The sequence below is a fragment of the Pygoscelis adeliae genome, unplaced genomic scaffold, assembly GCF_000699105.1.
Source record: "Pygoscelis adeliae isolate BGI_AS28 unplaced genomic scaffold, ASM69910v1 Scaffold289, whole genome shotgun sequence".
Taxonomy (NCBI): Eukaryota; Metazoa; Chordata; class Aves; order Sphenisciformes; family Spheniscidae; genus Pygoscelis; species Pygoscelis adeliae.
This window is the reverse complement of record NW_008825499.1, coordinates 539,696-565,048: the sequence shown is the minus strand read 5'-3', so window position 1 is coordinate 565,048 and position 25,353 is coordinate 539,696. Positions and strand designations below refer to the sequence as shown.

The following is a 25,353-nucleotide window of genomic DNA, read 5'->3' as shown; positions in this document are numbered from 1 at the left end:
TGTTCAGAAGTTTTTGCCCACCAGTTTTGCTGTGGCAGCCTCTGAGTCTTCATATACTGGTGAATAGTCCTAAAAGACCTGAAGTATCAGCTGGTAGAAATAAAGCAGATTCCACTAATCAGCATTAAATCTGCCAGAAGTCAGCCAGAACCCAGCATAACTGACTTTGGTGCTCAGTACAACCTTCATGGGATCTTTCATTTGTTAACATTTATCTGTTTAATTCTGTGCTGTGTCAGGATGACAAGAAAAATCCTGTACTACCTGAATGCAGTAGGACACCAAATTCAGAAGACAATGGTAGCAAAGTGAAGATCAAGAAGCAAGGTTGCAGCATCTGTCAGTGAGTAGTATGGTGTGGTAAAAGCAGTTTGTACTCCTTTTAAAGGAAAGAAGATCAGAGGAACACACTCACCTTATCTGGATGAACTACAAGCACTGCTTTCCTGTAGTACTTCTTTACTTGTTCAGGAGTTACTAGGTCTGCCATGCTGACTGGTTTCCACTTATTTTCCCCTTCCCAAAGCACCGTATGAAGAGTGGATATTAATGCTCTGATATTTCTCTCCTTTCCTTCAATCCATTCAAGAATCTGGGGAAAACAGAATGTATAGAACTGAATGCAGCACTATAAGCATTCTCAGTCTATCTAGAGACATAACCTTCACTCTGTACAAGACTACAAGATTAAGACCCAAGCACAGTTGTCTTGCTGCATTCACCCCCCAAGTCCAACTGTCTCACTACATTCTTCTTTCTGGCACCCAGATCATTAGCCACCCAAAAGTGGTACTTTGCATCTGCCACCAGGGAGTAGCTCCTTGTCATTAGTTTATTGCTGAAATGCAGTCATTGCAAGAGAAATTACTGAGATGGTTACATGTTACAAAACCCTGTATAATTAATGACAAGAGAATTGACAGGAGTAATTAAAAACATCGTTACAATTAATATTAACTCCCTATCGGGGCACATTTACTAAAATTCTTGATTTGTACAAAAGTTTCAGAGCACATATATTAATAGTTAATGTTTACTTAAGCAACGTGCAGGGGTGCACAAACTAAAATGTTTTCAGATATCCCCATGAAAGCTGATTAGAATAACTGGTCATTTCAGACTTTAACAGCAATATTCAAGCCACTGTGATATAGCGTCTTCATTAAACACCTATGTAATATGAAAATCTCTGCCCTCTACCAGCAGTGAGTACGGGAAATAAAAATCTGTATTTATTTCCCTTTATGGTGATTTGTGTTAAAAGCTACCCATGCAAGCTGTGCACACTCTCTTCAGGTAAGACACTTTGTGAAAACAAATTCCAGCATCCCTCCTAAGTTCTTTTATAAAATTTTCTAAAGCACCGTAAAGACTACAAAACTGAAAGTACATTAATATGTGATGTTATCAATGAGTAATACATCAAAAAAATCTGAACAGCTGATCAGGTAACACCCCACAGACTAGTTCTATAGCCCATCTCCAGAATTGCATCTTTTAGTCATTTCATAGGACAGCAGCAGCACTTGCAAACCAGTAAATGCAAGTAAGTGGTCACCCTGAAGACAGCTATTCTCACCTGCCTGTTTTTTAAAGTGTAGTTTTGTATTATCAGTCAAATCCATCTTTTCTAAGGACACCTTTGGGAACACTAGAGATAAGAACAGTTGTGGCTTCGAGAAATGGACTCTGACAAGAAAACAGGTTCTTAAATTCTCCAATCTTAGCTGAAACAGGAACTTGCATTCCATCCACACACTTTTTGTGCTGTTGCCACCTCTGCTTCATTGCCAACTGACTCTTGTTCATGCTAATTAATTTCTACAGTCACATGATTTAAATAGATAAAATTTCATTCTGCTTTATCAGTTTGCTCTGTTAGTCATTGTATCCTTCTGCTCTATTATCAGCAGCTCTAAGCATAAGCTCAGATCTATACTTAAATCAAAATCACTGTTAAACAAACCTTGAGTTTCAAGGGGTCCATATCTTTAGACATTTCTTGTTTTCTCATCTCAGCAATGGTCTTTGGTCCCTTTTTATCAGATTTAGCTGAAAACCCTTGATTAGATAGGAGATCCTCAAAGTCATTTTCTGAAACTTTTGGCTTTTGACCTATGAAGGGAGAAAAACATTAAATGAGAAGTTACATAGGAGAATACATCGATGGGGAAAATATATTGCACTTAAATACACCTGCATGACATTTCTCACTGCCATGATAAATATTCTTCAGTGGCTTGATAAACTCCACAAGACTAACAGAAGGACAGGAATAAAAGGGATCACTGACAAGCTTTCAGTCCACCAGAACAGATAATCTTATGTGCATACATGTGACTAAATACTTGCATGTCCTATTTTTTAAAAAATGAAGTCGATTCAAGGGAGTACACATCTACCTATTCATGATTTTGGAAGTGGTTCCATTTTTCCACTATAAAGTAATTCTAACTACTGTGCAGCAGTTTTTCAAGTGACCATTACTCAATACTCTACTCAAGACTATGTAGTCAACATTTAAGTATGTTGAAACTTACACAGAATAATGAAAGAATAAAATATCAACATGAATAGTCATTATAGAACCAAAAAATTTTGGAGAACTGTAGAATAACTGAATTCTGAAGAGGCCTGTAGATGTCATCTAGTCCAATCCCCACTCAACACAGGGACAACTAGATAAATTTCTCAGGTCCTTGTCCAGCTGAGGTCCACGTGTTTTCAAGGATTAGGAATCCACAACATCCCTTGCCCCGTTTCAGCATTTCATCATGCTAACTGAAATTTTTCTCCCTGTTCTCCAATCAGACTTCCCTGTGCTGCAACTTATGCCCACTGCCTCTCCATCCTGTCACCTCCTTCCAGATACAGATCAACAAACTAATTTCAACTTATAGAAGTACCTGCTGTTCACTCATATGCCAGTTAAGGAAGGCATAATCCTAATACCAACACACCAGGAAAACAAAATTTTCCAAGAAGGTTAATGTAGAAGAGGCCATGCCCATCCCTATACCTCTAGGTTTGCCTATTCAGTTGGAACATCTTAAGGGACTGGTTCCAAGTTCCCCCCAAACAATTCCACCTGCTCCCCAAACCTGCTCTTGTGTTTGAAACACAAGAATTTTGAGTAAGTTTAACCTCAATCTTTAAGACTAGCTACTATTCTTCAGCGAGGAAAAATGTTGCATCATTTTACCTGTGTATCACACGTGGACTAGCATGAAGCAGTGTTATCAACCATCTCTCCCTGGATAGATCAAATTTACCTTTCTAACCCAGCGATACAAAACCAGTACCCATGTGGGTGAGTGAATATATCCTTGAGACTTTATGCCCAAACTTGTAAATATTTGGGCCATGGTCAGTTGGTCTCTGCAATATTCTAGTTAGCTTTGCAAAAGCAGGACCCCAGATTTGCCAAGCTCTCTTCAGATTTCTACTAGATACAACGTAAATGTAAATAAAAAGATGAAAGTACAAGAGTTTCTGCAGCTAACAACACATCTGACTAACTTCACACAGACCATTATAAGTAGTAATGCCTTCATAAAACTTACCAAAGCTTGGGGTTCTGACTCCTCTTTCTTCTCGTCCTCCAATAACACTGAAGTTTACTGTGTAATTTGGTTTAGCTGCTGTGCTGGATTTAGTCTGGGACTGCCATGAAGTACTTTGTGGTTTTGTGGATTTCTGCCACTGATTTCCCAACTTCTGAGATGGACCAGTCTTCTGACCAAAGCCACTACTTGAGAGTCCACCACTGGAGGAACCTAACAATAAATACTAAATTAGTTGTTCAGCTTGGTATCTGTCACCTGTTTAATACAAGACAGATGGTTTGGTCTTGACATCTAACCACATAGTTTACAGTGACACCACTATACAAGAGAAAGTGTAACAGAAAAGTGTGTGTAAAATGAAGTTAAGAGTCTCATTAACAAGTAACTTGGATGGCAGGAGCTAAAGCTATTACTGAAAGTCTTCTAAGCCTCTTACAACTCAAGTTCTCAACTGTCAGTTTTAGCAGAAGCATTTGCTCTTGTCTGATCTGCTAGGCATGTGTAAGGCCAGAAAATAATTCAGCAGTGACAGTAGTTCTGCCACCATTAATAGACACTTCAACGTCTATTAATATGCAGAGGACACTGAAAAAATAATTATATGATCAAGAAAGTGTAATATATTGAGAATATTTTCAAATTAGTGCTTTCAAAGTCTCTAGTGATTTCTTGCACTACTGTTTGAAAGAGATGAGAAGATTATTCTACAGGAGGATTAGCAGGGAATGTCGCACATCAGTAAAAAAGCACTGAAGCCTGCAGGAGATTCTGTTGGAATCACCCTGGTGTGATCTATAGGCCTCTATCTATCAACACAATATTGACTCAATTTTTAGTATCCCATTTCCCTTCATTAAACTAGTATAAATAACACTGCTTAGCAGCTTGACCTGCTACTTACTTTAGAAAGAACACACAGGGCCTTTTCTCCACTCTACAATACCCACTGTAAAGAAATTGAGCAAAATAGAACTCCAACCTTTTAAATTCATTATTCAGCTTTTGTCTCACAGACGAGAATAAACCTGAGATTTTCATATTCTAAACCAAGCCACCATTAAATTGCCCTTGATTGACTTCCTTTGGAAAGATTCTTAGAAACTTGGTTCCCCTGACAAGTTGCATGTACCCATCACAGGGAAAAAAAATAGCATGATGACTGAATTTAGATACATCTATATTTTTTGGAAGAGAAACATTTTATACCACAGTTATGGCATCCTAAAACAGATTAAGACCTCCTCATGTTGGAAGAATTGCCTAAAAATGACAAAACACGAATGCAAAACCAGTGGTCAAATATGGTTACAGACCTGAAGCCAGCCAGGAAGCGTATTATGAATGAAATACTGACACTTCAAAACCAGACATCTTTATCACTTGAATGACAAACTTATGATCCCATCTCATTATTTCTTGGAGGAAGGTGAATTAGTATTTGCACCTCCACATACATTATTAATCAGCGGCTGATGATTAGAACCTAACTTTCAGCTCAAACATATTCCAAGCCAGTTTGAACTTACTTGTTTTTGTTTCTGTTTTTCTCCCCTTTTATTCACCCTAAAGCCTCAGGAAAAACACCCAAGCTTGTATGGGTACACATGGCAGTGTAAACTCAGTTTCTTCTTTCAAAACTGGTACCCCACACCTCGGCTCTCCTGATAGCTGTCTTTTGTAGCTACTGCTCATAGTTGTAACAGCTTACACAAAAGGATGTCTCCCCAGGGCCATGTACAAGATATCATACTATACCTCTAAATACCACACCTGATAAAAACTAGTATTGCAATACAACACCTGATAAAATCTGGGATTGCACTGTTTTTTCATGAAAGCACCCAACTGCATACTCAACTCAGTCTTCAATCACTTGTGAAATTTACAGAAATAAATCCCTGTTACTAGTCAGAGTACATGACCTCGCACGCTGAAAAATAGTCTCATTCTACTACTCTTTCAAAGTATTCTACATTCATTATTTCAGTCTTCAAGGCCAACCAATTCCTCCTGTAGGAACTTTTCAACACCACACTCCTACTTTCTGGTACAAGATCATTCCTAGAAATGAAGAGTGTGAGAACACCAGCTATCACAGAACGCTGTTGGTATCCTACCACTAGCCTAATACACCACCAACTACCTTTAGCTATTGTTTCTTTTCTGTTTATATAGCAATCCAATTAAGCAGCTTTCACCCTCATAACTCTTCTTCCAGAATAATGACTTGTATGTGAAGGCCAAACAATGCCTATGAAAAATACAACACCGAGTCTGAACTCCAGTTCTTATAACTCCCTGAAAATTCAGCTCAAGCATGAGAAGGTTAACTAGCACAGTGACATCTGGCTACTTTTTAATGCAGTCATTCTTCCTATTGAAGGTTAACTGAAAGACTAATGAATTGACCTAAATCCTGCTAAAATCAGTACAATTTCTTCCACTGGTTCAGTGTGTGCTATACCTGCATCTCCAGGTCAAAGATAAATAAGATAAATTGATTTTTTACTGTCACTATCTATAGATTTAACAAGTCCATCTTAACCTGAATTATTAAACTAGAGAATTTTTATGAATTGTTGACTGCAGAGCAGCCTTATTGGTATGGCTTCAACACCAGAATTTTGCAAGTAATTACGCACAGGCAACAAAGAAGCCAAACACTGTATGTTACCTTGTGTTTATATAAGATAATTCTACCAAGAGGATACTCAATTCAATACACAATGCTAACTGCCAAGGCAACACGATAACACCTCTGTCAGCTCCAAGCTAAGGGAAAAGCACATTTCTGCAATTTAGCAACTTGGCAACTATAGGCTGCTCCAAATTGCTCCTTGGACTCTTGGCAGCTAGTCACATTTAACATTTAAATCAGAAAAAAAAGTAAAATTCATGGGTTGAGATAAAGACAGTTTAATAGGACAGAAAAGGGAGGGAAAACAATAATAATAACAACAATAATTAATAGAATATACAAAATAAGTGATGAACAATGCAATTGCTCACCACCCACCGACTGATGCCCAGCCACTCCCCAAGCAGCAGTCGCCACCCCGGGGCCAACCACCCCCCCACCCCATTTATATACTGAGCATGACATCATATGGTCTGGAATACCTCTTTGGCCAGTTTGTGTCAGCTGTCCTGGCTGTGCCCCCTCCCAGCTTCTCGCTGGCAGGGCATGAGAAGCTGAAAAGTCCTTGACTAGTGTAAGCACTACTTAGCAACGACTAAAACATCAGTGTGTTATCATCGTTATTCTCATTCTAAATCCAATACACAGCACAATACCAGCTACTGGGAAGAAAATTAACTCTATCCCAGCCGAGACCAGGACACTGGGGCACAAGTACGGGCCTGATTTGTGCTTATCTTACAAACATGACAGATTGGAGTAGCAGAGCTATGAAGGCCTATTGAATTCAAAGAAAAGTACTGAATTCAAAGGAAAGCAACTGTCACTTTGGACCTAGCAAAGAATTTAATACAGCTTTCATTTTATATCCTTCACAGCACAGTATCAATGAATGCTAGATAAGAAACTTCATGCTCAGTTACTGAATCAGCGACCCCTGGTTTCTCTTACCTCCTCAACTAGATTCTGTAGCATTAAGTATTTATACTGTTTCTAACCACAGCTATGATTTATCTTCTGAAATATTATTCTAGATGTTTCACACAATCTCTGTAAAGATTCGATCTTTTCTTGTTACTTGTCTGCTTTCAGCAACTGCTTCAAGCTGGTTGTTAACAATTAAAAGGAAACACTTTCCTTTATATAAGCTATCAGTTACATTTATTGGTACAAGAAGCAAATCAAACCGTAAAGGCATTAAGTATAGTCTCTTAAAAGTAAGATCTTACCTGGAAGACCAGATCCAAGACTGGCAAGATCAGCAAAAGGATCAAAGTTCTGAGATTTAGCCTGGCTGAAAGACAGGCCTGAAGACACACTGGACTGGCTCCCTGTGGTAAAAGCTTGACCTGTATAATAAGAAAGCCTATCAAGTACTTGGTGAATTTGGAAATTGAGAGAACGAACAAAAGTACTATTTCCACAACACCTCATGTAAACCTCCCCAGCATTCTGCTCCATGACATCTTTTACCATGACAAGAATCACCATTACTATAGACAACTGAAACTATTTGCTTCCTCTGCCTTGAACTTACTCTGAAGAACTACACAAGTGCCTTACTAAAGGGGCATTTAAGCACAAGAGCATGGTGTCCTTTAAGCAACAAAGCAAAAAGGCATGAAGACATGTTCACCAGTCTCAGGTGATTAAACTGACCAAGTCTGGAGTATTTCTTATTCCCTCTAACGCAAGAATTTCGTTTCATACCTTCAAAAAGAGGCTTCAATTGTGGTGACGCTACATTGCTGGTTGCTGAGGAATCTGCCCAAGAATCCCATCCACCTAAGAGATCTGGGTGGCTTGTAGAAGATGGTATTTTAGGTGGCTCTGGTGTCAAATTCCCTACAGGAGAAAAAAACCCCTTTTGATTATTCTTTTAAGAAAACCATCACAATAATGGATATTTTGCCAATACCAGTAGAACTGTGTACCACATTGTCAGCTACAATGGCCAACTACATGGCTTGCTTAAACTTCTCCACAACACAGTCATGCAGTCTTAAACAGGACTCAGAAGGGTTTTACCACTGGAATTCCTTCATATGTATTTGAAACATCCCATGCACTTCATAGAGAAGGTATTTTCATGCACAGGCAATGCTATGAATTTAACAGCTTAGGTCTCCTGGGCAAAACGACTAGCTAAGGGATGGCTTCAGGGCACACTGCTGTTCCTGACAACACAGCAGGTAACCAGAAAGCAGCACTGCTTCATGAAATGGTGCTCCATATCACTCAGCAGTCTGGGTGCTACACAGGTGGAGCCAGGTCACTTCAAACTGCAAGTTGACCTACCCCAGGCCTCATGTGACAAAGGGAGCTCTTGACAAACTAATAGCCCTTTTAGGTTCAACACATGAATGAATGCATGCCATTAAACAGCAGGATACAAGATCTCTTCTAGGAACAGATTGAGAATCACTAGCTCCATGCATAACAGCTGCTTTTCTATGCGCAAAGCAAAACCACCATACCAACTGAAAACAGACAACGAAACAGTCACATTCAAAAGGATGCAAGGGTGCTTCCACTAACTTCTAGAAAGTGTCCCATCCAACACATGGTTATAACTGCCATCCCTGACACATACAAATGATTCCCCCTTTCTCACTCACACACAGTATGAGGTGGGCCATTCTTAGAATGAGAGGTCCTAGGTAAGGAACACTCAAAGCTGCATGCCACCTCTGAGCATTCCCTTTCAGCACAGCTTGCAGAGACTCACAGCAAAGCAGGACAGCTTTTGAATGTTACTACCCCTTCAATGCTATGAAAACAGTCAGTGCTACAGGGAGAGGTGATATTTCAGCAAACCCAGTATGTTTGGTGGTGCTCTAAGACATTTCAAAGACCTAAAGTTTGGAAAGCTAACCCAGCCATTCTTAAAAAAATAGTGACATTTTGATGCTTTGGATGTTTTGACTACTACATCACGGCTTTTCACTTCTCTCAGCTTCTCAACTTCACATTCTGAATATTGATAACCAATCACACAAGCTATTTTATCTTATTTGACGAAATAATTTGAAGCAAATTAAAAATCCCCTCCACTGCCCTCAATCCACTAACTCTATTTATATTTAGATCTTACAGTTGCAAAGAGAGCACATCAAATACTCTGCAACAAATGTCTGCCAAGAGCCTGTATTACAGCAGTCATCTCTGCTGCACGTGAAGGAAAACATCGGAATAAAATGCACAAAGTGGCCGCCAAAGTCTTCTGAAAGTATAGTACAATTTTCAGCCTTCTCCAGACTTAAGCCTCATCTCCCTGCCTCTGAAACCATGGGAGAAACAGTATGTATTTGCCTCAGTACTCAGGACCCCAGCTATCTGCTACACAGCAGTGTCACTGACTATGAACGTCGAAGTATCCAAAAGTGTCTATTCATCAGTTTAGACATTTGCTGTACCATATACCAATCCCAAATGTTAAGTGGGCCTTGAATTAATATTAATATTGAGTTTTAACCTAGAAATATTTTTGGCTTATGATCTCTGCTATTACCAGTTTTTTTTACAGGGGCATGAGGAAATTTACAACCACTTACAGAATTAACACTCTTCCTGTGATAAAACCAAGTTGAGAGAAATAAGAATAAAGTAAACTACAGCTGAATGCATTTGAAAGATTGAGAACACACTATGGGAATCAGGTGATTTATAACTGCTGGTTTAAGAGCAGTCAAGTTCATCACCTCCCCCACTCTGAACAAAGCAGGGAGTAGCCTACTGCTATGTATAGCAGTAAATTCACTATGAATAGTACAAGCTCACATACAGCCACTACACTTTTATCAGAAAAATCTGAAACAATGGAGTACAATGTGCAATATATTGAACAGATAAGATTAATCACCTCCTGGAACTGTTTATTCTTATACTATATTCTTTTTAGTTGTACAACCTGGGCATTTCAATAGACTTTAACATCAAGAAATGGCATTACCAACATGATACCCTGACTTCTACATATTCTGAAGAGGTATGATGAGACCACACGCTGAATCCCTTATTTTTGTAACCTGGCACACTGGAGTTCATACAGACACATTAAGGTAAAGAAGCAGAATATCTAAAGAAAGGGTGAAATATGAAGAACAGCTAAATATTCCAGAAGTTGAAGCAATTGAGATCATGGACAACCAAATCCACACCTGCTTGTCCCTTAAGTTCTTCTCTAATGCACATATTTATAAACCTTAGCCATACAACAGTAAAACACTGGAGGTCAGGACATAGTTCTTCACTAACACTGCTCAAACCAAGGTAAGATGTAAGAATAAGTTGGTGGTAATCAGATCACACTTTCCAGCTTCCCAAAATAAGAGACCTGCATTTTACTATATCCTACACACGACTTCACATTAGGTTTTCTTTATTTAACTTGTCATCTCTACAGGAAATCCTTTAATCAGAGGACAACAGGATTTTCTGTGAACCGAGAGGCTGGTTTAGTACCATGCAAGTTTTTTTTTAACCTTGTCTAAAGCCTGACTGAGAACACAGTCATCACAGAAACTAACTTCTACTCAGGAGAAGATGACACTGGTTACTCATGTTTCTTTGGATCACCTTCCACATCTCTTGCTATCTTTTGATCAGATCAGTTCATTCTCGAAGAGGGAAATACATTCCTGTATTTCGACTTGTGTTAGAGATGACCTGCTACTTGCATATCCAAACAAACCAATTCTGTTCTCAAGAATGCTCACTAAACAGATACCTACTAAGGAAAAATGGATACTCCTCCAGCTACTGACAATAGCTTGTTTTTGCAAGTGTGGCCACTTTAGAGCAGGTTATCAATTCTGAAGTGAACAGTCATCCCATCTACTAGCTTCTCCGCTGAATTACTACAGCTTTTCACAGAAAATTAAGTTACCCTGTTAATACACTGCCATTTTAGCAGCAACTGTTCAACATTTTCATATTACAGGACAGAATGCCTTAACAGACCAGATATTGTTGAAGAACTACCTTTCCTACACATTGAAATTACATTTTAAAACTCCTATAATATTAGATTTCAAGCCACATTGAGAAATAAACCTAAAATTCTAATTCTTGAACTTGTGTTCACTGAAGCAGCTTTTCTCCTGGTATCTATAGAGGCTTAGTAATTGTTTACTACCAAAGAAAGCTTATCCATCACTAAAATTTAATTCTAGACACTTATTACTGCTCCAACAGTAGATTAACCATATCTCATTGCTGCAGCTTATTTTGAATGAATGCTAACATTACTACTAATTTATTTTTAGTGAGTTTAAAATTGTTTCTCACTTTAATGACTACATGTTTGCACCTTCTTCTGCTCTCTCAACACAGTTCTTCCAAATATGTCATTTGGGAACACACTCATTTGCCCTTTCTTCTCCAGTTACTAGTTATCATGCCCTTTCACTCACCCTCACTCATTCAACTTCCTTGCTAAAATTGATACCTGTGACTGGATGGAATGCTAAAGGCTCAAATACATACTTCATTTCAGCTAAACACATAGAAAAGCTGTCATTTGAAAGGTAAACTTAAAGGAGCATGAAATGTTATCTCAATTCCTCCACTTCCATGGAGTTTTTAAAGCCTGCATAGCAACAGAGAAATATTGGGAAATCACTGTATAACAGTTGACTGAAGAGAAGAAGATGGGTACATTTTAAGTACCTTTTCCCTATGTTGACAGAAAGCTCCAGAAATCACATTAAAATAGCAGGTACACTAATGCATTTACCAGGGTGCAAGTTATCAACCAAAATCAGAAAGAATAAGCATAACACAATAAGCAATGAATCAGATGTCAATTTTTTCTTTTTCTTCTGTACTTGCTCAAATGTATACTAACAGCTGAACATTGATGGTGGTCTCCTTGAGGTTGCAGGTAAACATTTAGAGAGCAGAAATTCACATTTATGTATTTTTCCAACTTAAATTTAGTACATAAAAGTGTTCTCTGTCATGTAAGGATTGGAGCACCTCTGATATAAGGACAGGCTGAGGCTGCTGGTATTCTTCAACCTGGAGAAGAGAAGCACCGGGGGTGGGCAATCTTATCAATGTGTATAAATACTTAATGGGAAGAAATAAGCAAGTCTGAGCCAGACTCTTCTCAGTGCTGCCCAGTGGAAGGACAAGAGGCAGTGAGCACAAACTGAAACACAGGAAACTCCACTTAAACAGAAGAATTTTTTCTGTAAGAGTAGTCAAACACTGGCACAGGTTGCCTATAGAGGTTGTAGAGTCTGCATCCTCAGAAATAGTAAGAAATCAGCAAGGACATGGTCCTGAGCAGCCTGCTCTACTTCACCCTTCTTTGAGCAGGTCAACTAAACAATCTCCAGAGGTCCCTGCCTCTGGAGCGAGATAGATTTTGGCTGAGATGATGCTCCACAGATCACTATCGATCAAACCTTCTACTGAACAGAAAAAAGTCATCATCTGTTTGGTAACCTCATGCAGTGACAATAGTGTCATAACTAAAAGTGGCATAGGACTGGCAACTATACAAGTATATAATTAAAACATACAGCTGTTACTGTATCTATAGGACTGAACAAAAATGTTGCAAAGAAAGCAGCAAGTGGGATGATCTCAGCAGAATCAACCACAGCTGGAATGTAACACCTAAATACAGGGTAGAGAGGGCAATCAGCTGGCTAGCCTTTTATTTCAAGGAGGAAGCCCTCCTCTCAGACAGGCAAATAGTGCATCTTTTTTTATCCAGTTTCTCTGCAGCTTATACTCCAACTGCATCACCCAGAGGCAGGGTCAACTAGACCAACTGTCCAACAAGGAGGGGCAACTCAAAACCACATGCAGTAAGCTCTCGGAAGAAAACGCTCCTGGATTCAGGGAGAGGAATGTGATACCACCATTCCCAACTGCCTCCAATTTATAAGTGAGGATCTGCAGGGGTGGCCTTCTGTGAGGAGAGGCCTGGGCTACTCTGTGCTGGACACAGCCAGCTCCAACTGACCCACCACAGGGCACAGCTGAGCTGCTCAGCCAAGATGGTGGCACCTCTGGGAAGACATATGTAAGAAAGGGTAAAAAACACTGCACAGCAGCTGTGAGAGTGAGAAAAGTATGAGAGAAACAGCCCTGCAGACACCAAGGTCAGTGGAGAAGGAGGGGGAGGAGGTGCTCCAGGTGCCAGAGCAGAAATTCCACTGCAGCCCATGGAGAATACCACAGTGGAGCAAATATCCACACTGCAGCCTGCGGAGGACCCGCGCAGGTAGACATGCCCTGGAGGAAGCTGCAGCCCACACAGCAGCCAGCTCCTGGCAGGAGCTGCAGCCCATGGGGACCCACACTGGAGCAGTCTGTTCCTGAAGGACTGTACCCTACAGAGACCCATGTTCTTGAAAGACTGTATTCCCATGGGAAGGACACACGCAGGAGCAGGGGAACAGTGTGAGGATGAAGGAGCAGCAGAGAAGAGCTGTTACAGACTGACCACAACTCTCATACCTATGGAGAGGACCCACGCTTTTCTTTGAAAATCAGATTTAAAAAGCAACACTTCTGGCTCTGCGACTCCACCATTTTTGCAAGGGTACGTTTCTCTTTAAAGAATGAGCATGTTTAGAAGCTCTGTTTAGTAACACTTTGGAAATAACGTGCCTAGGATGGAGATACACGAAGACCGAACATATCAAAGCTTTTTGTTTAAAGACTAATAGATTTTAAAATAATACATGAGGAAAAGGCTTCACCAAGAATACAGAGAAATTAAGTGAAACAAATACGATTAGAGTCTTACATAATGTCTCCATAAGTATATTACCAGAATGCAATCAGGTCAAGAAGGTCCAAGCTAGCCTCAGCTTGCATTTTAAGAACTGGCTGTACTATAATTCGACTTGTTCATTTCTTTTCCAAGGCTTCCAGAAAATCTTTAAAATCTGAATACAATCAAAATAGCATTCTGCCATCTAGAAAGTAAGATCACAGGTGTCTGTGTACCCTCAGTTCTAAGAGCTCTCAGAGGAAACTCCAGCTCCTAACAGAAGGTTAGCAATGCTAGAAATCCTCTCACATCATAAATATTAGCATGACATTATACAGGAAACCCTTGCTACTTGGTGCATTTACATCTGCATTCCCAGAACTAATTAAAACAGCAGTCACAACAAGTGGATCTATTAAGACACTAATCCACCTTGACTAAGCTGAAAGACAAATGCACAGAGCAGCAGAAACTGTTAAGAAACAAAACACCAGAAGCACACTTACCTAAATTTAAGAAATCTGAGCTGGAAGAAGGCGGAAGTGAACTGTGTGTGGAAGGAAATGTACTAGCTGTAGATGTTGAGCTTGGATTAAGAAAGTCCCCAAAGAGGTCTGGACCAGGCAGGGCTTGATTCTCTGAACTTGATGACATTGTGAATGGGTCAAAAGGATCAGCTAAAAAAGAAGCAGAAAACAAAATTATCTTATGACAAATTTTAGAATAAACAAAGTTGAAAAAGCCTTACTCCTCTGGGGGCACAGACAAAAAGCGGAGTTCATGTTGGTAAGTGCAGCAGCCTTCTGAGAATTTTTCATGGCAAAGAGTCACCATCTGTCCCTTCCTCTAGACATCTATACTTTCATCTTGGTACAAAAAGTATTTCACAATATGAACAGCTATGTCTTCAAACACAAATCCTTAGCCAGGCTGTATACATTCAATAACATTATTAATTTCATTCATGTAAGACATTAAATTTGACTGATCATCTGCATACAAACAGAAGAATTACATTTGTTAAATGCTCTATAATGCCAAACCTCCAAAGAATTTAAACAAAACACTATTAAACTACTAAAAAGAATATCAAGTAAAACTTTCATACTACCACTTTGACTTGAAGGCATTGGTGAATCTGGGGCAGAAAGCATGCCAACTCAAGAATGAAAACCAACAGAAGCAAGGCTTTCAACAGGTCTCTAGTGATCACAACGAAGAAAAAAACTGGAAGAGTATTTATAGTCAGCATGGGGTAACATGTGACAGCCAGCTGGAATGATGGCTCAAGATCTTCCGGTTTCTGCTGCCCTCTAGGGTCAAAATCCTCAAGAGCCCAGGGACTCCTGCCAGATTCACTCAGAAGCTGAAGAGAAGGAATAATCCTGCCATAGTGCCCTAGCACATCCTGAGGTGATGAACACATTGTACAGGACTCAGTAACACCAAAAGACAAACCCTGGATTGTCATAAAGCTATCTTACTATAGCATCACACATACACAAAAACTAAGTACAAGTTTGACGTACAAACTGAAGCACAACAGTGGCCAAATATTCTCACTTCTGCAATTATCTTTCTCTTATCCGATTCAAAGGTAGAATGAGATACATACATGACTACTGCTCAGGTGTTTTATGGAGTAGATATAAGAAAGGCATAGTTAAAGAAAGATAAAGTAAAGCTTCTCTTTTATAGACTTCTGCCTATGTAAAGAAGGTAAATTAAGTGATTCCTCATTGACCACAGTAAGAAAGTCCAATACTGAACTGCTTCAAAAGAAATAAATACTTGAAATCACCTAAATGCTCTACAAGAACACTTTGCAGCTGTATGTAGATTAAAATTTTTAGTCCAAGTGAATTACCTTTGTGCTGATAAGCTAAACCTTGTAACAGTTTCCCAGATTATTTGACTAATATTCCCAAAAATCTTACTGTAACTTCAGGCAGAGAACTGCTATTCTGAAAAGTTTAGTCATGTGACAAAGAGCTAACTATGCATTGGTAAGAGGAACACAACCTCTAAACTAAAACACCTAGTTTTAAACACCAAATAGGTAGGTAGCAGTGTGTAACAGTATCTTGCAGGATACAGACCTGCCAACATCATCAGTAAAAACACCTTTTATCCTACTGGTTTAAACAGTAATCTACAGGATTTTCAGTTGCCTAGCAGTCTTACATGATTAACACTCAAAAATCCCACACAGACATTTGACCTAAGCAGCACAGCTCTGTACCACATCTAATGCTATTGCTTTATGTAATGTGCAAGAAAGCAGTAAGTTACTACAATTCTATGCCTTAGCAAGAGAAGTTATTTACACATGGATTTAGAAAAAGATCTAGCATGTAACATCTGTATGGGAAAGCCATGGATTCTTTAAGAATACTGGACTTCCTTTAAATTCAAAATTTGATACTTTTCTGTTTACATGGTTTAAAGCTAATAGGATATTGACAGGTAACAAAATACCTGGATAATATACAGCATTTTGTCTCCTTCATGCAGTGAAAACACCTGTTCTATACAGGTTCTTGCTATAGACCAACATCTTCAGTGCACAGATCAAAACATGGTACTCATTTTTCTAAGTGCAATGCAAGCAGCAGTTTTTATCTGTTGGCCAGCCAAAGAGTTCTGATGTTAAATTTACATACCTGAAGACATACCCTGAGTAGCAGATGGACACTGAGACTGACTGCTGAAAAAGAAATCTGTTCCTTGTCCAAGAAGATCACCAGTGGGCTCTTCTGAAATCTGTGATGCATTACCCACAAACAGATTGTTCAACAAGTCCGCATTACTTGATGAAGAGTTTACTTCTGAGATAGGTTGTTTCTGTTCTGGTGAAATATCAGAGTCTAGTCCCAGTAAGTCTACATTCTCTTCAGGAAGAGGCTTTTGTAACGGTGCAGATGGAGCTTCAAAATTGGCTTCAAAAAGCAGCTCTCCTTCTGGAGTAATAGAGTCTTTTTCATCAACAATTACTGCACTTTCTTCACCTGGAAACGTAGGGAATTCCTCATCTGAAGGATCACTCTCCTCCCTGTCATCAGATAGTTGGACACGAACATTTTTAGATGAACCGTCCTCTATTCCACTTTCCAGACTTTTTCCTTCTTGAATAAAAAGAAATAACGGCTTTAGATTACCAGGATTCTTCTGCCAACTAGGATAAGACAGACTTATATGGTGAGATAATAGGAAATCAATCCTTAATTAAATCAAAGCTCACAAAAGAATTGATGAAAAAAGAACTAACTGTTGCCTACTACCTCTTTGTACAGGGCAGGCAAAAGGGCAGCTCACTACCATGCTTGACACTCTGCAAGGGCAGGTATTATGAATTTTTTCAAAATGTGACTGACTTGTACATTCACCTCAGGACATCGTACCACTTATGGCTTAGAAGATCACTCAGTAACTGCTGCTCCACTCAATGACAGCATAAGCAGTTACCAACATTTTTGCCAACAAAGCAGAACCCAGAAAAAGGACTTACACATGCACTATAAAGTTACATTTTCTCAGCCCGTACATACTGATCTGGACCCCACTGGCTAGTCTACTTTGTTTCCTCTGTTCCTCAGCCAGCCTAAGTGGGGCTGTGGGAATGCAAAGGCTTCCCTGCAGACCTTTAAGATTAAGATTTTTGCAGAAAAAGAAAAACTTAGCTCAGCATTTAAGTTACACACAATACCAAAACCCATTACTTGGTGTTTATCCAAATCAAGCGGACTGACCACTTGTTAACATGCAGAGCTCACTCTTCAAATAGCTTTTTCTCATTGTCTGGTGAAACAGTGACTTTTGCTGCATAAGAAGGCTTAAGCACTCGTTGGAAGGTGTACAAGACAACAAACATACAACAAAATAGTTTCTTCAGAGGAAAACCTGTACCTTTCCAGTCCAGAGAATGAAAGAAATTATTTGCATCAGTACTACTGCTTTGTGGGGATTCTGTCTCAGTAGGTGCACTTTCTGAAGACTGCTCCAGCTGGGATGCTTCTGCTTCATATTGTGCAGTTGAACCTGGTTGTCTAGGCAACTCTGGTTTCCCTATAAGATAGATTTTAAGCCAGAACCCTTAAAGAGTAACTTCTAAAACTCAATCCTGGTCATAGAAGCTGGTATTTGACTTGCAGACTGACTGCTATAGCAAGACAACTGTCTCAAAGGATCTATTACTCTGCAAAGGCAAATTCCTGTCCCCGCCCCCATTTGAAATTAGCATTATTAACTGTTTCAACTGCCAAGGCTGGAAAGACCCTATGTTCAACTATAACATTAAATTATATCAGACTCATAGCAAAACTCTCAAGCATTCTATTTATATTTGTAGGAACATGGAATTAACACCTCACTTGTACCAACCATCCCCTAAAATAGGCAACAGCTATGAACAACATCTGCAATAAGGAACAGAACATCGGAAAAGAGCAAATGCAGCTATAGAAGAAACCCAGAGTATAAAGCCAGAGAAGAACATGGAGTTGTTAACAAACATATCAAAGGAGTTAAACAATACACTGTGTGCTGCGATTAAATACTCCTTACATTTCTTATTTTACTGAGATCAGATCTTAAGCCACTCTTGTGTAAGACTGAGTTGGGCTGAGTTACCTGCTGCTATCTCATCTCCCAAAAAGGAGGTTTCCTCAAGGCAAGTAGGAAGACTCCCTAAATTAGTAAGTGTTCATCCACTGTTGGAAAAGAATGGGATGAATGCCTGGGAGAAAGATATTTCTCTAAATCTAAATACCAAACTGGTACAGTACTTTTTCCACCCTCCTTCCACATACTCATCTGCAGCTTACATAGACTATTTTTTTCAGCATCTGTCTCAGAAAACATACATGAAAGATCATGATTAATGAAGTAGTGCAAATTCAATTTTAATTAAATTTAATTATTTTTAATTTAATTGTATTTTATTTTACTATAATATAAATTGTATTAATATAAATTTTATTGATTTAATATAAATTTTAATATAAATTAAATTTCAATTTTAAAAGGCAAGTTTTATAAAACCAGTTCACAGCACTTGCTCTTGTCCTATTCCCTTCCCACCAGTTTTAAGAAATATTTTCAATGGAATTTGAAACCCTTACATTTCACTTATCAATCAGAAAATGAAAGTGACTTAAAAAAATAAGAGTAATTTTTACAGATCCTCATAATAAATGAAACACCTTAACTTTAGTGAGCTGAGAGTTGTGTTCACGGTAGGACCTTTAAAATCTATATAAACTAAGTTAAATAGAAAATGACCTAAATCATAATACAAACCAAACATAGCCTGCTAAAAAAAAGTAAGACAACAGCAACTGCCTTGTATCAAAGGAAATGTAAGATGTACCATATTAAGAGTAGAGAGTAAGATCTCACATGGTGTACCAAAATCACCACAATAATCTCCATTATGCTTTTTATCCTGGAAGCACAGAGGAGGCTTAAGAGCCTTAATGAAAATGTCAAAGCTAATTACCAACACCAGGAGAAGAAGAAAGATACTGAACAGCATTAACTGGAATTAATGCAGGCATCTACAGATGAAGCACAGAATATGTGGTATTAAAAAAATTAAACATCTGCTGGACCAAATTAGGAAAAGTTGAGAAATTGAATTACAACATTACTTGGCTATGCATAAGAAGGACCTCAATAAAAACAGTTTTAGTTAAGACCACTTGTGAGGAATGCTCAGACGATTTTAAGTGAAATGATAAAGATGCCAGTTTAGCCAAATATAGTTCTTTCAAGACATTTTGCCTACAAATCCTGGCTGTCACAATTCCATTTGCTAAAATCCCTGCAAACAGCATATTCATAGCTTTAAAGCAAGCAAATGTAATGACATCAGAGCTAAGACAAGGATAATTATAATCCATTATTGGAGGATAATTTATACTCCTTCATACAATGCAAGTTTAAGTGATATTTACAAAAAGACACCTTTTAAATTTCTTTCACTTAAAGGAATGTCAGAAATCAAACAAAAGCCTCAAACACTAAGAACATTAGAAAAACTTTGTTATGTTCTCTAGTTTTTCAAGAGATTCATTACCAAATTTTGATAAAATCTCTTGTTGTTCCTCTCGGGTGGAGAAAAGGATCTTGGGATTCAGTCCCTTTATATTCATGTTATCCCACGGTGGCTGTTCACAGCTAGGTCTATCTCTGGGCTCCACCTCTACTTCCAGATTGACTTGAAATAAATCAGGATATTTTTCTTGTATGTCACAGGCATCCAGATCATACCTGCAAAGATGCATACAAGTAGATTCTTGATACTGATGGCTAACTAGATTAAATTCACTGCAGTCCAAGACAGAACTTTAAGCAATTAATTTAAGGTTTAAGCATGCTGTATTTGTTTACTTTTTCCATATATTTTAAACAGGTAGTATTTTGGTAGAGAAATTTTTTTTGCATCATGAACAAAACCTTCTGTTTCCTTGAGGTGAGAAAGCAAAAGAATCTTCTTATTGCAATCAAAATCATCTACTTCCTACACTGAATTTATTTCCTCCCCTTGCCATATGTTGGCTTAGCAGGTTAAACAGTTTCAAAGAAAACTTCTTACAGTCTCCTACAAAAGGGTGTCAACATACTTGGCAAATTTCACTGTGGTGGCATTTCGGGGCACAAAACCTGTGTGGAACTGAATCTGAAACATCTTCATTGAAGCCATCTGTTGAAATGAAATACAGGGAAACTGCATAAATCCACATGAACAGTGTGTAGTGTTCTGTCTTTAACATAATACAAACTATTTTCAGTATTACAGTATTTTAAAGTGTTTAATTTCAGTTAATTCCATGTATACTTTATCTTGAGAGATTTAAATGCAGTTTAAGACAGAACGTAGATAAATCTATTACTACCAGAAACAAAGGACCTTGAACCAGACACCTCTCAACACTAAGCACAGACTATCAAAGTCTGTTAAATATTTCCAGACGCTGTTCTAGAGGCTGAAACTGCATGACCCTTATTACTTTTCTGAATAACATACTCAGAAAAACTACTTGTGCAATACACTAATCAAGAAACACACGTCATAAAGAAGTCAGTTCAGAACAATTTTAAAGGTAGCACACTTAAAAGGACACTTCATAAGACATGCAAAGAGTTATTTTTCCTGTACAACTTCTGAAGTCAATCATTCATCCCAGACAGAAATATACAGCTTTTCCAAACTGATTCGTTATAACCGTTCAACTTCCCCAACTCTTTCTTCTGCTGACAGAAAAACTACTTTCCCATGCCTGATCAGCATGTGAGAATCCAGAAAATGCTGCTACAGAAGGTTCATGTAGCTCCTGGTCTTGCACAAATCCAAATTACAGCAAACTGTTAAATCCACAATGTATTTGTTCCCTGGCTTTAGTTAGAACACACGTGGAATAGTCTTGCCAGTCCTTACAAAGCAAGTCATACAGTAATAGTCCAGTAAATATGATATAGTAAAGTTGAATGATGAAAGCTTTCCTCGTAAATGAGCATTTATTGAACATCATAACCAGAAGTCAAGTAACAAGCAAAGCACTGCTAGCAGGTTGAGAGAGGTGATCTTTCCGCTCTGTCCAGCACTGGTGAGGCTGTGGTCCTGAAGTCCTGTGTCCAGTGCTGGGCTCCTCAATACAAGAGAGACATGGACATAGTGGAAAGAGTTTGTCTGATCCATCCATCCCTACCCTGAACTACATATGAAAGCCTGAACTCCCTGTTGAACCAGTTTTCTTAATCCCTTGCTACGCAAGACATTTCCTAGAAGATAAACTAAATCCTCTCTCAAATTAACTGTGAGCAAGTGGGAGACATTCATAATGCCCAGCTCTAGGCACTTAACAGCAATATTGAAATGTGGTGATCTCCGTGAGAGTTCTGCAGAAAGCTTCAGGGGGCAATTTAGAGTATGTAAAACTAAGGACATATTGAGTATTGTTCAATCAAAGCTCCAAACCATGATCAAACACTGTTGATGTATCCTGTGTTGTAGCAGATGGATGAGAAAATTCTAATCTTTTTCAATTAGTGGATAAATGCCAGAGAAACCACAAAGAAAACCTATCATCAGTGAAACTGATTACAGAAGGAGTATAAGCTAACCTTGGCCGAGTTTTCCCCAGTTGTATGCCTTCTTCACTGATGACCTTGAACCATATGCTAGTTATATCTGTGCATTAGAGAATCATTTCACTGAGCTTTCAGTTTTAGGATGTTTTGGAAGATCTGGCCCCATAGCACTATGCAGACATTAAGAAAGTCTTGAACCTCTGCAACATGACAAGATTTGATACTCACCTTCCTACACACAAAGTAGAAAAAAACATAGGGAAAACCATTTATTTCAGTAATAGTAGATATGTATGAATATGCTTGTTTGCCCCAAATGTATGGAAACTGTCTGAAGAACCTCTGGATCAATTTTCACAATGCTCCAAGTTATCCTCAACTTTGCACTACCCCTTCCTATCTTTCACATGGATCTCCAAGTTTAATTTGGGTTACTCATCTGGAGGAAAAAAAATGCTTCTTTTTTAGAAATTTCAAGACAAGATTCATTAGCAAGTTTTTTGTGATTGTGCAATACATTTGCATCCAGTTGAATTAAAAAAGAAACATGCATTCTCTCCAGGAGAACAAAGACTAGTAAGAAAATTGGCTATAAAAACTCAGTGTGGCTCTAGAAATAGGGTACAAAACCACATGGATTTTTCTAGCCTGTTTTGTACAGGCAGTCCCTGGAATTCCATTTTTCTACTGAGTGGTATTTTTCCTTGTATTTTTCCTTTCATTGCAGTTTGCATGTACAGAATTAAAAAGTTCTGGCTTGTGCAACTTAACAGATAACAATCACTGTCTCTGTCCTGGTTTCGGCAGGGATAGAGTTAATTTCCTTCCTAGTAGCTGGTGCAGTGCTGTGTTTTGGATTTAGGATGAGAACAAAGTTGATAATGCACCAATGTTGTTGCTAGGTAGTGCTTACACTAGCCAAGGACTTTTAGTTTCCCATGCTCTACCGACTGAGAAGGCTGGAGGGGCACAAGAAGCTGGGAGGGGGCACAGCCAGGACAGCTGACCCAAACTGGCCAAAGAAACATTCCATACCATGTGACGTCATGCTCAGTACACAAACTGGGGAAAGCTGGCCGGGGGGGCCGCTGCTCGGGGACTGGTTGGGCATCGGTCAGCAATTGTACTGTGCATCACTTGCTTTGTGTATTATTATTATCATTTTATTTCAATTATTAAACTGTTCTTATCTCAACCCACAAGTTTCTCACTCGTGCTCTTCCAGTTCTCTCCCCCATCCCACCGGGGGCAGGGGGGAGTGAGCAAGCAGCTGCGTGGTGCTTAGTTGCCAACTGAGGTTAAACCACAACAGCTTCAAAAAACTGGCTAGAGGCTTTCCATGCAAATATAATAACTACCACTGCTAAAGTAATTTCCAGAAATGCTTACCAAATGATCTACATGCAGAGCACTAAGAACGGACACACTTATTAGGCTTGAGAAGTCTGAATTACCAAGTACATGAAAACCTCACACATTTCTTTCAACAAAGAATAGCAAATAAAGCCACATACTTAATGACATCACAAATACAAGTATGATACAATACTGCAACAAGAAAAAGCAAGTTCTCCATGTAGGCTGTTAAATTTATCATTACCTTGGCTTGTAGTCGGCCTCCTAGTGTTGACCTGGCATGATAGATGACAATGAGAACATCTCCTTGGACTGTTATACCTAGTGGAATTACTGCTTTCCCATCTTCAATTTTAAACTCCCTGAAGAAAACACATAACCACAGTTAATTTCATTTAAAAAAGTGTATTACCTTATGTTTAGTTTGGTTTCTCCAAGGCGTTCAATATCAGCCCATAAAAACGTGCTTCAAATTCTTATTACAGAGAAGGAATTCACTCTAAATGATCAAAACTTAAAAGCTACTCTAAAAATAACAAGATTAACAGTCACCTATAGCAGAGCAAGACGTATTTAGACCCATAGTTCTCAAATCAAATATTGGAGAAACATGTCTTCAAGGAGCTGCTGGGAAATGCAAGAGACAGGATATTATGAAGAAAGCTGTTCCAAAGAAAGGTGCAGAGAGAAGCTGTAGCTGTACAGCTGTGACATGTTAGGACTCCCACTGAGGGACAGCGGTAGAGAATAAGAGGGGAAAATGTTATTCTAACACCCCCCAGTTGTTTCTGTTCCTGCTCTCTTCAAATTCATTAAACTCCTTACAGGGCTTCGATTTATAGGAAAGCTAGAAGCACTTTGGTATTCTCTCATCCCTCCTCTGTCTGTGACCATCTACACCTTGTACTGCTAGTACCCGTTGCAATTCCTGTGCTGTATTACAACAGCAGACACGAGAACTGTACAGGGGCTAGTAAGCACTCCCCTTACAGCTACCACACCTGGGGGATCCTTATTGTTTCCATGACCAAGACATGATGTTCAGTACATACACCAAGGATCAATCTTCCTAGTTTACACCACATGGAGTGAGAAGAAAGAGGGTCTTGCTCACCTGTGCCTCCCAGTGCCCACTGTGCCACCCCCTCATCATCCCCACTTTCTGCAGGAACAGATCCAAGCTGCTATTATAACCACATTGTCTCTTCCCCGTGATCTGCCTTTCAAAATCAGCTAAAAGCAGACAGAGGAACTGTTCCATACATTAAAGCAGCTTTCTGGTCAACTGGCACATGCAAAATCATGCTTTCTCCTCACAGTAAGGATTTCATATTTAAGTAAGTCTAGAAAAACGTGTGCTGTTTCAGAGCAAATCATAACCTGTACTTACTTCATTTTGTCATATTCCTGGGAGGTAGTGGTTACTCTCTCATCTCCCACATAAACTTCACAAAAAGGCCTGCAGCCATTACGCTGCTTACTGAAGAGAGGAACTGGAGTCATGACAATTGATCTGACAAGGATGGGCTTGCTGTGAGGAATAATGGGTTCTTCAGCCATCATGTCACACATGTATTCAATGTATCTGCCAAAACCAAAAGGTACTCATTTAGCCAGAGAACCAAATTCTAAAAATGGGTGAACACATAGGTGAGTTACTTCTGTTCATATCCAGCCACTGTGCAGTGACAAATGATAACAATAAAACACTGGGAACACTTAACAGCACTTCCAGCAAGCAGATTTTCAAATCTGACAGAATTTCACAAAAGGAAAATGAAATAGAAACATGGAAAAATATTTATGATCCCTAGCCAGCCTCTGAAGTTAAGGACAGCAACACAGTTTCTGTACTAAAGCCTGATGGCTGCATCACAACAGAAAAATATACTGCCCAGAAAATTGAATACAGCACTGCATATGAACTCATGTGCACCTGTGTCCCATCTTCCAGACAACTCCAGACA

General features: G+C 39.0%; 1 protein-coding gene across 1 annotated transcript in view; it reads right to left on the bottom strand.

Moving 5' to 3' along the window:
- GAK (cyclin G associated kinase) overlaps window positions 1-25,353 on the bottom strand; it is a 66,473-nt gene that overhangs the window by 6,809 nt on the left and 34,311 nt on the right. Inside the window, exons 15-26 of the mRNA XM_009331529.1 lie at window positions 24,777-24,971; window positions 23,631-23,748; window positions 20,563-20,642; window positions 20,016-20,209; window positions 17,846-18,004; window positions 16,603-17,064; window positions 14,446-14,616; window positions 7,915-8,049; window positions 7,434-7,553; window positions 3,564-3,776; window positions 1,967-2,115; window positions 416-592 (exon numbers count right to left, since the gene is read on the bottom strand). Of these exons, the coding sequence (XP_009329804.1) occupies window positions 416-592; window positions 1,967-2,115; window positions 3,564-3,776; window positions 7,434-7,553; window positions 7,915-8,049; window positions 14,446-14,616; window positions 16,603-17,064; window positions 17,846-18,004; window positions 20,016-20,209; window positions 20,563-20,642; window positions 23,631-23,748; window positions 24,777-24,971 (2,173 nt within the window). The remainder of the gene's footprint in view (window positions 1-415; window positions 593-1,966; window positions 2,116-3,563; window positions 3,777-7,433; window positions 7,554-7,914; window positions 8,050-14,445; window positions 14,617-16,602; window positions 17,065-17,845; window positions 18,005-20,015; window positions 20,210-20,562; window positions 20,643-23,630; window positions 23,749-24,776; window positions 24,972-25,353) is intronic.